General features: G+C 44.6%; 1 protein-coding gene across 2 annotated transcripts in view; it reads left to right on the forward strand.

The window, feature by feature from the left end:
• Window positions 1–14,171, forward strand: part of SNAPC4 (small nuclear RNA activating complex polypeptide 4) — a 48,139-nt gene that overhangs the window by 22,786 nt on the left and 11,182 nt on the right. For both annotated transcript variants that reach the window (XM_044306454.1, XM_044306453.1), the window contains exons 12-18: window positions 859–953; window positions 1,695–1,789; window positions 1,873–1,961; window positions 4,374–4,904; window positions 6,306–6,398; window positions 7,368–7,560; window positions 8,065–8,135. In XM_044306454.1, the coding sequence (XP_044162389.1) occupies window positions 859–953; window positions 1,695–1,789; window positions 1,873–1,961; window positions 4,374–4,904; window positions 6,306–6,398; window positions 7,368–7,560; window positions 8,065–8,135 (1,167 nt within the window). The remainder of the gene's footprint in view (window positions 1–858; window positions 954–1,694; window positions 1,790–1,872; window positions 1,962–4,373; window positions 4,905–6,305; window positions 6,399–7,367; window positions 7,561–8,064; window positions 8,136–14,171) is intronic.

Genomic DNA, 14,171 nt, shown 5'->3' on the forward strand with positions numbered 1-14,171 from the left:
ACAGTCACTGAGGTTTTAGTCATTAATATTTGTGGGTGTCAACAAAGCCTGCCTTTCCCTTCCTCCTGCACTGCAAAGGGAGTGAATAAAAGTGTTTCCCTGCCTGCAGTCTGACTGCTGGGATACTCAGCAGCATGTTGTATGTGTAGGACTACAAGTCCCAGCTGCACAGTGACATTTCTGATACACACAGGATCTTCCCTGTACCTGTATTGTGCAGTGTTCTGCAGACACTTTTTTTTTATAGCTTCAGAAGATTACAGAGGAGAGAACTCCTCTTGTGTCTGTCAGCTCTGTGTCTGCAAGGTGAGGAGGGAAGATCCTGTGCACAGCATATATCTTCTTGGTACTTGGAGAAGAGCAAACCCTGCAGCTGCTCAGCACCTGAAGCAGAGCCTCCATCCCTGGAGCTGTGCTGCTGATGGTATAAGGGCAGTGCAGGGGGCATGGCCAGCAGATCGGCAGTGCAGGGGGCATGGCCAGCAGATCGGCAGTGCAGGGGGCGTGGCTTGTCATTCCAACCAGCGCACCCTTTACAGTGACGTTCTGCGCACAGAGGGAGACTTGCTCTCTCCTGAAGCCCAGGCTTGTGCACCGAACGTCGTCCGAGCAGAGAAAGAAGCTGACATCTCAGCTAACTTAGGAGAACAGGGCCACTGTAGATGAAGGAAGCGAACTGAAAACCCTTTACATTTGCTTAGTTAGAAATATGCAAAGAACAAAAAAAATTAACTTAAACAACCCTTTAAGGCTATAAAGTGCAGCATCATTTATTGATATCTAGCCAGATGCGAAGTACCCTTGTGTTACTGACCAGAAGCACTTATTATAATTCATTTACTTTTTCTATATCTTTAGCTGTTATTAAAAGCTGTGGAGAAATATGGAGAAAAGGATTGGTACAAAATCCGATTGGAAGTTCCTGGAAGGAGTGATATCCAGTGTCGTGAAAGGTCATTATTCTTTTTTTCTTTCCAAAAAAGAATTTTTCAATTCTTTTGTATATATCAGAAAGGGCGCAATGCGCCTTAGGGTCAGTTCACATCATCGTTTCATTTTCTGTTGTTCTGATCCGTCAGAAGAACAGAAAAAACCCAGAACAGAATTCTGTAAAAAAACGGATTCTGTGCATCCGTTATGCACGTTTGGCAGACTGCATGTGGTATTTTTTTCCATCTAGGAAAACGGATCTCAGACAGAAATGGCTCAAACAGATGCCAAATATACATAACTGCTGCACAGGATCCGTATCTTACAGGATCCTGTTTTGTTTTTTCTGTACTGACCAATCAGAAGAACGGAAAATAAAACAATGATGTGAACTCTCCCTAATATGGGTGAAAACGGTTGTATTAGTATTTGTACTATGCTTGTGAGCCCACTGTAAGGGGCTGCTTTCACACGGTCCACCGATAGTAGTGGTGCTCATGGTGCAGCTAAGGCTGTGTTCTTAACTGAAGCCACCATTCTCTGCCGAATCTGTCGTATGGTCCCCGTTGTCTTATAATGGGTTCCAACACTGTGTCCGTTAATGTGGCTGAGCACCAGTACCTGGCACAGTTGTCTGGAGTAGTGCCCGAGTGCTTCATCCTGCTGGTTACGGGGGTTCTGGTGGTAGGACCCCCCCAGTTCTTTATCACGTTTGTTATCAACTGCATTACTAAATAAAATAAACTGAACGGTTCTTCTCTCAGGTATTATAAGGGACTTCACAAGGATGTGAAAAAGGGCAAATGGACCCCGGAAGAAGAAGAAAAGCTAGTGGAGTTGACTAAGAAGTATGGAGTAGGTGAGTCACTGATGCTAGTCATGATCCTGCCCTTGTATCTGTTAATGACTTGACTTATTTAACATTTTTTCATTACCTTACAGGTCATTGGGCTAAAGTTGGCAGAGAAATAACACACCGGACAGGATCCCAGTGCCTGAGCAAATGGAAGAATATGAACGGTTATTTCAAGGTATTGCTTTCCATTGAATGTCTCTGTACACCTTCTGCCATACAAAGAAAAACAAAAAAATTATAGTTTTTCCCGTAATTAATATTTATTTTATCACTTATTTATTACCAGTGAAGGAGTAAGGCCGGCCATGCACATTAGATAGGTCTCTTTCAGCCAAGACCCATCCCTCCCGGCTCTCGCATGCACATACACGTTCAGCTTGGCCGAGTGTGCAAGTGTTCTCAGTGGGGAGAGGGAAAAGCGGTGGCGTAACAAACAACCATGGGGCCCCAGGCTACACTTGGAATGGGGCCCCATTTCACCATGTTTAGCAAAGCTTATGATTGTCCTCTTTAATGCACACGGCTAAAGCACACAATGATGTCATAGAACAAGGATAATGCACATAGTCATGTAATAATAGTGGAATAGTGTGTGTGTAGTGAAGCCAAGTTAGTGTCACAGCATTGACACAATGCACAAAGTGGTGTCACATGCAAGTATAATGAACATGTGATAGAAGTAATCATGATGTTTCATAGTAAAACTTAGAATGGGGTTGTATTACATTTTTCAAGGCACTTTATGTACATTTTACCACTAACTGCACCTTGTGTCTGGCTGCAGAACGGCCCCATAGCAGCTGCTATGCCTGCAACCCTGGTAGTTACATCGTGGAGGGAACTAAGCTACTGCCAGACACCTCTGTTACCAGCCCATCGGCCTTAAAGGGGTTGTCCGGGTTCAGAGCTGAACCCGGACATATCCCCATTTTCACCCAGGCAGCCACCTCCTTTGCTCTGCGCTAAAAGGCATTTTTAGGAGTTCCGGTGACGTACCGGGGCTCTCCATGGGGCTTCCAGTAAGCCTGATGGGGTCACCGACACTGATGAGCGCTAAGGCCTGCCCATCAGAGCCGGTGACATCACCAAACACACTGCCGGGCGGAAGCTTCCGCCCGGCAGTGCGTTATGATAAACAAAAGAGCCTGTGCCCTGCGCGATACAGCGCAGGACAAGGGAGCGCATCGGAGCATGAGATGCTCCGAAGCTAGCCTCAGGGGGGCTGCCGGGGTGAAAATATTTTCAGGTAGTTTTTAATGGTTTGGAGTACACATAACTTTCTGATTTAACTTTTATTAACCTTCTGAGACGGAGATTGGAAAAATAACAGAAATACTGCCATTGAGTTTTTACGATCTAAATTTTGCGCCGTTCATTATTCGACATAAATAACATGATATCTTTATTCTCTTGGTCAGTATAATTACAGCGATGCCAAATACATATATATTTATTTTTACTTTTTACTAATTTTGTTCAATAAAACCCCTTTTTGCACCGCTGTATCCTAAGACCCATAACTTTCTTATTTTTCTTTCTGTGGAGTTGTGTGAGGGCTTGATTTTTGCTGAACGAATTGTAGTTTACATTTGTATCATTTTGGGATAAATAACACTTTTTCTGTGTCGACTAAGAATAAGTTAGCAATTCTGGCATTTTTATATATTTTTTTTCTTTAATGGCATTCACTGTAGGGGCTTATTTACATGATATTTGTGTAATGCAGGTCCTTATGGACACGGTGATACCAAACATTTGGGGGAGATTTTATTTTATTAAATTTTTTTCATTGAAAAGCATATTATTTTTTAATTATTTATTTTTTTATTTATTTTACTAGTCCCATAAGGGGACTATAACAGGCAATATTTTGATTGCTTTTCAAATACAATGCACTATCCCGATACACACCTCGGCACTCCGATCGCATTTGCGGGGTGCCGATGGGAGACAGAGGGAGTCCGGTCCCTCTGTCACTGCTTACATGCAGCAGATGCCAATGCTATATGCAAGGGGTTTAACAGCCCGGACCGGCAGGATAGACACTCCTGCCGGTCCGGGCTGTTAATGCAGGAGACCGGGTTGCTGTGAAAAGGCAGTGACCCACCTAAGGTCCCTTTAGTGACCTCCGTAAAAAGGTGTATGGGTGGTCACTATGGGGTTAAAGGGGTATTCCAGTTGTTAAAATGTATCCACTATCCACAGTGATTGGTGGGGGGGGGGTCCTACAGTTGAGACCCCACTGATCACAAGTATAGAAGCCCTATACCCCCTGCAGGCCCTCTGAAAATAACGGTGCGAACCGTCGCACAGACGTGTGGCCGCTCTGTTAATTTTTATAGGAGTTCTGGTGATTCCGAGTACAGCGCTCGACTATCTGCGGGTCTCCCATAGAAATGAATGGAGCGGTCGCACGCATGCAGAGGTATGGCATCTCCTAGCCATTGCTGGTTTCAGGTTGCACTGTTTACAGCCATTTTACCAACGGCACAGTTTTTAATTAAATGTGTTTATTCACATGCGACGTAATGGTTCAGATCAACACCCTTGTCCTTTTATCCTATTAAGTCTTTCTATGGCTTTTCAGGGGAAAACTAGAAAACGAAAAAGGTCGCAAAATACAGCACCGCAGAAAAGGCCACGAAAGGCAGCACCACAAAAGAGACCACAAAACAAGGCGCCTAAGAAGATAAAAGAAGAGGAACTGAGTGAAGAAGACATGAGTGATATTAGCAGCGAAAGTAGCAGCAGCAGCTTCATCATCAGTAGTAGCAGCACCAGTAGTATTCATAGCAGCAGCAGTAGTTGTAGTAGTAGTAGTAGTAGGAGTAGTAGTAGTAGTAGTAGCAGCAGCGAAGATGAGGATGACAATGAGGAGAGAAGAGCGGCTAGGAGATTTCTAGACTCTGTGCCCGAGTTAGATTTATGGATTCCCAGGAAAAAGAGCCCAGACTTGGCCTCCATAAAGAGGACTATGATTTCTAGCAGTTGTAGAGTACCACGTACTAGAGTTCGGAGCAGACGGGACAATTACCAGTTCAACACTATACTGAAAGGTATTGCTTACCCACCGTCTACAGACACCGTAACGGAAAATCCCAAGGACATCCTCTTACAGGTATGTTTTATGAAAAGGCAAAATGCATGTATATTGGTTAAAGGGGTTTTCCAAGACTTTTCTATTGATGACCTATCATCATTGTCTGATAGGTGGGGGACTCTCTCGAGGGAGTTAGACTTTTTTAATCCCACCTGAAAATATCAGGGCATTGCCTTATGTCCTGATTGGGCCATAGATTCAGCTCTGAGGTGGCTGATGACTGCATTCCCTTAGGCTCAATCTTAGTTGTCATTTCTGGTTTTCTGTTCCATCATAGCAGCAACAAATCAAAAATGATGGACACCAGTGGCACCTGACAGAGCCCATTGACTTGTAATAGGGTCTCTTAGATTTTGTAATTGTGTCCATCTTTTCCTGGAAAAGATAGGGTACCAAATATGCCAAAATCTACGAAGGAGCTTCTGCAATTGTGAACATTAGCCTTAGCCTTGAGTAACAGTTACCAAAGCCGTGAACAAATGAGCGAGTTCCCATCGACCAGCGCCCAACATGGAACCTGGCCGACAACCATACGATACAAATAGGAGGTGGTGATGGTAGAAAGACACATCATAGGCCTGTTCCAGTATTTGGTCAGTATTTTGCATCAGTATTTGATTAGTATTTGTAAGCCAAAAGCATAAGTGGAATCTACAGAGAAAAGGTATAACAAAAATATTTGTGCCTCTTTTGTGTTTTGGACCCACTCCTGGTTTTGGCTTACAAATACTGATGCAAAAATACTGACTGTGTGAAAGAGGGCTTACCCTGGTGACGTCTTCTAGTTTTCTAGTCTCCTGGACCTTCCTAGCCCCACCTAATGGTTTTCAGTGTGTGCAGTACTCATGTACAGTTACTTCATACTTCAGAAATGCGGCCAGGCTTCAAGCACCCCTAAACAACTACATTACAAGGAATTAAAGGAGAAGGAACCACTAAAATACCTTACTATACATAGCTGGAGTAGAAATCAGCTACAGAGACATCCCCTTGAAGGACCTGACACATCCATCCTTTACATTCATTTGATATCAGAGGGCACTGTGTAATGCCACATTTCCCCTGTGGTGGCGCTGCACAGACATTAAACACTTGCTGCCAGCCCGCTTCTGCCAACCAGTGATCGGCTTAACTTTGAGGGCACTTTCTAACAAAATGAGATTATCCAAAGCAGAGAACACCTCTAGAACCATGGTTGCTAGAACGAAAGGGTATTTAAAAGGTTAATAGGAGCATATTTGTTATTTTATTCTATTAGCAGGTAAAGGCCGAATACTCCTTCAAACTTGTCTGTTCTTCACCAGTTTTAGTAGATAATTTCCACATATCGGTTTTATCTGGTAGATTCTATCGATATATCCGTGTGTCACATGGAGATGAATTAGCACGTGTTATAGGGCTCTGTTCCTTTCTCCGCAGGCTAAGAACAGCGGCCATGATATAGTGCAGCTCAGTGAATATGACGTCCGTAGTGTTCTCCGATGGAATACCATACTCTGCCAAGAAAAACAGGTGCCGTATTCATGCTTCCTGCAAAAGATGGATCTATAGGTCTTATATATAACCCAGTACAATATGTAATATGAGCATGACCATATCCCTAATGTAATATTTAAAGCGGCTTCAAAGAAAGCTAGATTTACAGGCAGTGGAGACCTCTGGGTTATTTTATATGGAAAGCCATTTATTTTATGGCTAAAAAAAAAATATTTCTGTAATTTGGGTTTTATTAAAACTTTTGCTCGGTTTGCCTTCTGCAGCCGGAGTATGCTCTCGTACATTCCAGGCTGCTTAGTCCCATTCAGTGCGAAAGCCGTCGTCTGAGCTCTCTGACATCTCTGTAGCTTGCTGTTTCTTCTCTTCTGAAAGCTCATAAAGCTGACAACCCCTTTTGGTGTAAGTTTATTTTATTTGGATGTCGGCGTAGATTTGAGTTCAGGAGAGCAGTGAGAGATGCTGCAGACCGAGCCGCCAGAGAGCTCATCTGACGGCTTTTACATTGAATGGTACTACGCGGTCTGCAATGTATGAGAACACCTGCAGGCTGCAGAAGACAAACAGAGCTAAATGTTTGCTTAAATCTATTTACTAAAATTATTTTAAGACAAAAAAAGGTATGCATTTCTGTAAAAAAATAAAATATGTCCCCAATCTATTATTCTCTTTAATCAGCCATTTTAGGCAGGAAAGAAGCTGACTGTAGTGGAGGGCTGGGAGATTGGTAAGGTGACTATTACTCAGTTTGTTAATTTAGACAGTTCTAAGCTTTTGGCACAAAACTTCAAGAGGTATGGCAACCCCTTTAAATCCATCAGCCATGACCCCCCCCCCCCCAGTGCTGACTTTAGACAGACAAAATTATATAATTTATGATGATGACAACAGCATTATTATTGTGGTTTCCAATATGGCAAACTTTCTTATATCACAATGCCAATTCAGAAGTGTTTGACTATGGTTCATGTTCCCTCGTCATTTTAGGGCCAACAGCTCAGTCAAACCCAGAAGGAGCCTGAGGGTGACAACGAAGAGAATTTGGGTCCAAGGTTTGCATGGACGAGAAGGAAAACCCCCGTGGACAGAAGTCTGCTGGCTGCGGTTACGCCCTGGGTGGGCAATGTCTTTCTTCCGTTACTGACTCTCTACAAGACTCCTTGGGATAAGCAAATTCTTGGTAAATGGCAACTAAGAGTCCAATGTACTGACGGTGCATAAGACTGTATTATAGCCTAAAAAGTTACTGTGTCATCTGCCCAAGGAATTCCTAGGATCTATTCACACACTGCAGAGGAAATCCATGGCAAATCATTACTCCAGATTACAAATCTCCAGAGTAAATCCACAGGGATTTTATCCTGCAGAGTGTGAATAGGATTTAAGGAAATTTCGTGAACGCTTTCTAGAACTGACAGAGGGAGAGGCACATTTCTACACATCACATTTGCTCTTCTGAACATGCATCTTTGTATCGGTGGTGAGAGGGGAGTCATTGGCCTCCAGACCTCTCTGATTGGGCATGGTGACATCCAGCATGCCACATCATTCTTTCCCCTAATATCTGCTGCTCGAGGAGCTGTCAGGAGCCTCCCTTATGTATAGCCAGCATTAAATTGACTATTGATCTCTCTCTTTTTTTTTTGGTGGTTGTGGCTAATAAGAATCTTTTTTTTTTTTTCAGCTGATGTGATGAGAAAGAAGCTTTCTTCTGTGACCATAGCCAGCACCCCAATTTTCACTCTGCTTATTCAGGTACGATTTGGTTTCACTATGTTGTAATTGTATTCGGTTAACTTTTCCATTGTTTAGCAGCATCTTACGATTTGTCCCAGGATTTCAGCAGAAATCTTATCTTGATCTCAGGTCAAGAGACCTTTTACACGGGCCAATGATTGGAAATGAACATATGCTAATCATCAGCCCATGTGGATGCCCACCGATCAGCCAGAAAATGAGCCAATGTCTGCTGCACATCTCCCTGTCTAAACAGGATACGTACTGCTGACAACATGCAAACTGTATGGGGGACTAATGATTGTATGGTCATTCATTCCCCATACAGTTTGCATTGTCCAGTGTAGAAGGCCCTTTAAATGACGCACAGCGTATGTGTTGCATATTCTCAGGCGTGGAAACATACACTGAAAATCCTGAAGAATTCACAACACATTGCAAGTGAATGGAATTTGGCAAAACCTCATTCACATGCAGCAGGAAAAAAAATCCTCATCAGATTGTAGACATGCTAAGGATTTCCATATCCACAGAGTGCCCTATGTGTTGACCGAAACTGACCAGTTTTGCAGCAGATTTCACCCTTTGCAGTGCTAAGGACAAAATCATCCGCCAAACCTCCATCTCTGAAACTAGGAATAGGTTGCATACCAGAGAGTCTGCAAATAAATGAAGCAATGAGAACTGCAGACTAAAACTTAGTGCAACTTAAAAAAAACAACAACAACTAAGGCTACTTTCACACTAGCGTTCGTCGGTCCGCTCGTGAGCTCCGTTTGAAGGAGCTCACGAGCGGAGCAGAACGCTTCCGTCCAGCCCTGATGCAGTCTGAATGGATGCGGATCCGCTCAGACTGCATCAGTCTGGCGGCGTTCAGCCTCCGCTCCGCTCGCCTCCGCACGGCCAGGCGGACAGCTGAACGCTGCTTGCAGCGTTCAGCTGTCCGCCTGGTCGAGCGGAGGCGTGCGGATCTGTCCAGACTTACAATGTAAGTCAATGGGAACGGATCCGCTTGAAGATGACACCATATGGCTCAATCTTCAAGCGGATCCGTCCCCCATTGACTTTACATTGAAAGTCTGGACGGATCCGCTCAGGCTACTTTCGCACTTAGAAATTTTTCTAAGTTATTAATGCAGACGGATCCGTACTGAACGGAGCCTCCGTCTGCATTAATATGATCGGATCCGTTCAGAATGGATCCGATCAAGCGCAAGTGTGAAAGTAGCCTTACCACTAACATGAAAGAATAATTTTTTCGAGAGAGGGCTGGTCACTTACTGGCTAATGTCATCAAAGCACAATCTGGCTCCTCCTGTGTGACCTCTGTTACAAGGGGACCTGGTTACTGGAGATAATGATATCTTGGGAGTGTTCCATGCTCATGTCAAGGGTGTATATAGGTCTAAGCTGATGGTTGACTCGACAGACAGAGATAATTATTTATCAGCCATATCCATGCCTACTCTCTCTGTGGAGCATAGACAGCTGCTTGATGAGGAACTTGAGATGGCGTTGAGGTCTTTCCCTAATGAGAAGGCGGTGGGGATGGCTTGCCAGGAGAATTTTATAAGAAACACCAAGAGATTTTACTCTCACATCTCCTTAATGTCTTCAATGACTCTCTTCGGACTTGCATTCTTCCCAGCTCGATGACGGAGGCGATTGTGGTGGTGATCCCAAAACCTGGTAAGGATCCTACACAGGTGGATTCTTACCGGCCTGTTTCCCTGTTGACAGTGGACATTAAAGTACTAGCCAAGGTCCTAGCTAATAGGTTATTGAGCGTCATTAATACTGTTATTCATGAAGATCAATCTGGCTTTATGCCCGGGAAAATCCACATCCTTAAATCTCAGACGCCTGTTCCTTAACCTTCAGTTGCGGGGAGGCGAGAGGGATGGGTGTAATGCCGTGCTGTCACTTGACGCGGCCAAGGCTTTTGATAGTATCGAGTGGGAGTACCTTTGGGCAGTTGTGACCAAAATAGGCGTTGGCCCGGTTTTCCTAAAGTGAGTGAAACTGCTTTATAATGAGCCCAGGGCTAGAGTCCGAGTCAATGGGGGCATGTCCCCGGCGTTGGTCTTAGAGAGAGGGACAGGACAAGGCTGACCGATGTCCCCTCATCTGTTTGCCATTGCCATAGAGCCTCTGGCGTGCCTGCTCAGAACTACACCACTAATAAATGGCTTTAGAAGGGGAGGTATAGAGGAGCGAGTCTCGTTATACGCAGACGATATGCTGCTGTCTGTAGGAGATCTGGCCTCATCAATAGACCCCATCATATCTCTGATGTCTGAATTTGGCAAGCAATCTGGGTTGCTTATTAATTGGAGCAAGTCGTGATACTGCTGTTGTCCCCGCTTTTACAGAGTCTTTGTCATACCAATCTCAAAGTTGTGTTATCCTTTACATATTTGGGAGTTGAGGTGTCCACTAACCCACATAGATACATTCAAGACAATGTAGTGCCGCTACTGGCCAAGTTTAAGCCTAAAGCTGCTTCCTGGCATAAACTGTCTCTAGTAGGCAGGGGAAATCTGATCAAGATGGCGCTAATGCCGCAGCTCCTATACAGGTCCTTCTAAAAAAATTAGCATATTGTGATAAAGTTCATTATTTTCTGTAATGTACTGATAAACATTAGACTTTCATATATTTTAGATTCATTACACACCAACTGAAGTAGTTCAAGCCTTTTATTGTTTTAATATTGATAATTTTGGCTACAGCTCATGAAAACCCAAATTTCCTATCTAAAAAAATTAGCATATTTCATCCGACCAATAAAAGAAAAGTGTTTTTAATACATAAAAAGTCAACCTTCAAATAATTATGTTCAGTTCTGCACTCAATACTTGGTCGGGAATCCTTTTGCAGAAATGACTGCTTCAATGCGGCGTGGCATGGAGGCAATCAGCCTGTGGCACTGCTGAGGTGTTATGGAGGCCCAGGATGCTTCAATGCGGCGTGGCATGGAGGCCATCAGCCTGTGGCACTGCTGAGGTGTTATGGAGGCCCAGGATGCTTCGATAGCGGCCTTAAGCTCATCCAGAGTGTTGGGTCTTGCGTCTCTCAACTTTCTCTTCCCAATATCCCACAGATTCTCTATGGGGTTCAGTTCAGGAGAGTTGGCAGGCCGATTGAGCACAGTAATACCATGGTCAGTAAACCATTTACCAGTGGTGTTGGCGCTGTGAGCAGGTGCCAGGTCGTGCTGAAAAATGACATCTTCATCTCCATAAAGCTTTTCAGAAGATGGAAGCATGAAGTGCTCCAAAATCTCCTGATAGCGGCTGCATTGACCCTGCCCTTGATAAAACACAGTGGACTAACACCAGCAGCTGACATGGCACCCCAGACCATCACTGACTGTGGGTACTTGACACTGGACTTCAGGCATTTTGGCATTTCCCTCTCCCCAGTCTTCCTCCAGACTCTGGCACCTTGATTTCCGAATGACATGCAACAGTCCAGTGCTGCTTCTCTGTAGCCCAGGTCAGGCGCTTCTGCCGCTGTTTCTGGGGAATGCGGCACCTGTAGCCCATTTCCTGCACACGCCTGTACACGGGGGCTCTGGATGTTTCTACTCCAGACTCAGTCCACTGCTTCCGCAGGTCCCCCAAGGTCTGGAATCGGTCCTTCTCCACAATCTTCCTCAGGGTCCGGTCACCTCTTCTCGTTGTGCAGCGTTTTCTGCCACACTTTTTCCTTCCCACAGACTTCCCACTGAGGGGCCTTGATACAGCACTCTGGGAACAGCCTATTCCTTCAGAAATTTCTTTCTGTGTCTTACCCTCTTGCTTGAGGGTGTCAATGATGGCCTTCTGGACAGCAGTCAGGTCGGCAGTCTTACCCATGATTGCGGTTTTGAGTAATGAACCAGGCTGGGAGTTTTTAAAAGCCTCAGGAATCTTTTGCAGGTGTTTAGAGTTAATTAGTTGATTCAGATGATTAGGTTAATAGCTCGTTTAGAGAACCTTTTCATGATATGCTAATTTTTTTAGATAGGAATTTGGGGTTTTCATGAGCTGTATGCCAAAATCATCAATATTAAAACAATAAAAGGCTTGAACTACTTCAGTTGGTGTGTAATGAATCTAAAATATAAGTCTAATGTTTATCAGTACATTACAGAAAATAATGAACTTTATCACAATATGTTAATTTTTTGAGAAGGACCTGTATATACTTCATAACTGACTGGTATGGATCCCCATGCAAAGTAACAAAGAATCGGGTGGTCTAGCACTGCCCAACCCTTTATTATATTTTCTATCAGCTCAGCTGCAGCATTTTAACAGATGGAACACGGCTGGAGGAGCGGGAAGAAATGGCAGATTAGTTGAATGGGCATCAGGACGCTCCCCACCCCTGGCGGCCATGGAAGGGGGAGTGGATCCCAGATTAGGATCTGCCCCAACTTTGCTGCTAATGATGAAAGTGTGGGCTAAGGCTACAGTGCTTCTTGGAGGTCTCAGGACTTCTGAATATGTCTCCCATATGGAACAACCCTGCCTTACCAGAACTTTCCCAACTGAAGGGATTCTCCCTATGGGAAATTAAAGAGATTTGGAACATTGCACAATTGTACTCCCAGGGCCTCCTGAAGCAATTTCAGCAATTGTGCTCGGAGTTCGATCTACCCTCCAGACATTTCCAGTACTTACAGATAAGACAGGCTTTAGATGCCCAATCCAAAACACCATCACTGCAATATACATCCAATCAGGCGCTTGACTCTGTGGTGGCGGTAGGATCTGTAAGGGGAGCTATCTGGAGAATTTATCAATCATTGCATGGGGAGTTTCTGAAGGCCTTTGCTCTTACTGTAAGGGTACGATGTTGGGAGTATTACTGATACTCAATGGGAGGAGACGCTGGCATTGACCCCGAGCCTATCCCTGAGTGAAGCTGCTAGACTGTCCCAGCTGTTCTTGAGCTATAGGGTGTATAAAACCCCGCTATTCCTGTTTAAGATTGGATATAGAGGAGACTCCTGTTGTCCAGAGGCTGATCGGTTACATATGCTGTGGAGCTGCTGTGCATTAAGAGTATATTGGAGTCAGGTAATGCAGGTAATGCAGCTAATCAATAAAGTGTATAATGCAGATTTCCCTCTTGATCCTAAAATGTGCCTACTCTGTATTTTTTAATCTGATCAACTACAGACTCCTATTATTATAGGAATAAATAGGATGTTGTTCCCGGCACGTGAAACACTGGCAGCCAAGTGGACACAACCACTGCCTCCTGTTATAGCAGAGTACATAGCAAGACTGAATGTTGTTATTAGACTGGAAAGGGGGGTCTATCTCAAGCGGAACTGCCTCTCGAAATTAGAGGCTATTTGGGGTCCCTGGATTGATAGATCTGGAATCTGTAGTCCGTGGTTGGCACTTACTATGGGACTCATGCATCCATAATTGAGGGGGAGTATGATACTGGGGAACCTGGGGTTATGACATTGTGGTGTATACCTAAATCTAACTAAGGCTATGTGCTGATGATTGGGCCTTGCTGCTACCCCGGGGGAGCCCCTTCATTCTCCTTCTCTTCAGGGAGCAAACCCTGAATCTTCATTTCTACTCTTCTTCCTTGATCTCTGGCAGCCAACTGTTACTGTGATTGTCTCGTGGAAGGGGGTAGTTAGTTGTGGGCTTGCCCTTGATTAATACGTATGGGTCAATTATGATTGTCGTGTCAATACTATATCCTACTAGAGTTGTACCCAATCGATACTTTTGTACCGGTATCAATACGAAACCGGCATTTGACATTTATCGATACTAGGCTGCGCAGTAGCGCAGCCTAGTATCAGAGAACATGGAGCGCGCTGCTGTCAGCGCGCCCCATGTTCCCTCAGCAGCACAGGGGAGAAGGAGTCTCTCCTTCCCTCCCCCCTGTGCCGCTGCCAACAATGAGGAGAGAGAGGGGCGAAGGAGGGGCGGGCGCACTGCGCCACCAATGAAAGTTAACGTTTATTACAAATACAGGTGCTGGCAGCAGAATCACATAGCCGGCACCCAGACATGAAGCTGCGATCAGCGGCTG

Source organism: Bufo gargarizans, chromosome 9 (genome assembly GCF_014858855.1).
Source record: "Bufo gargarizans isolate SCDJY-AF-19 chromosome 9, ASM1485885v1, whole genome shotgun sequence".
In the NCBI taxonomy this organism is placed as follows: domain Eukaryota; kingdom Metazoa; phylum Chordata; class Amphibia; order Anura; family Bufonidae; genus Bufo; species Bufo gargarizans.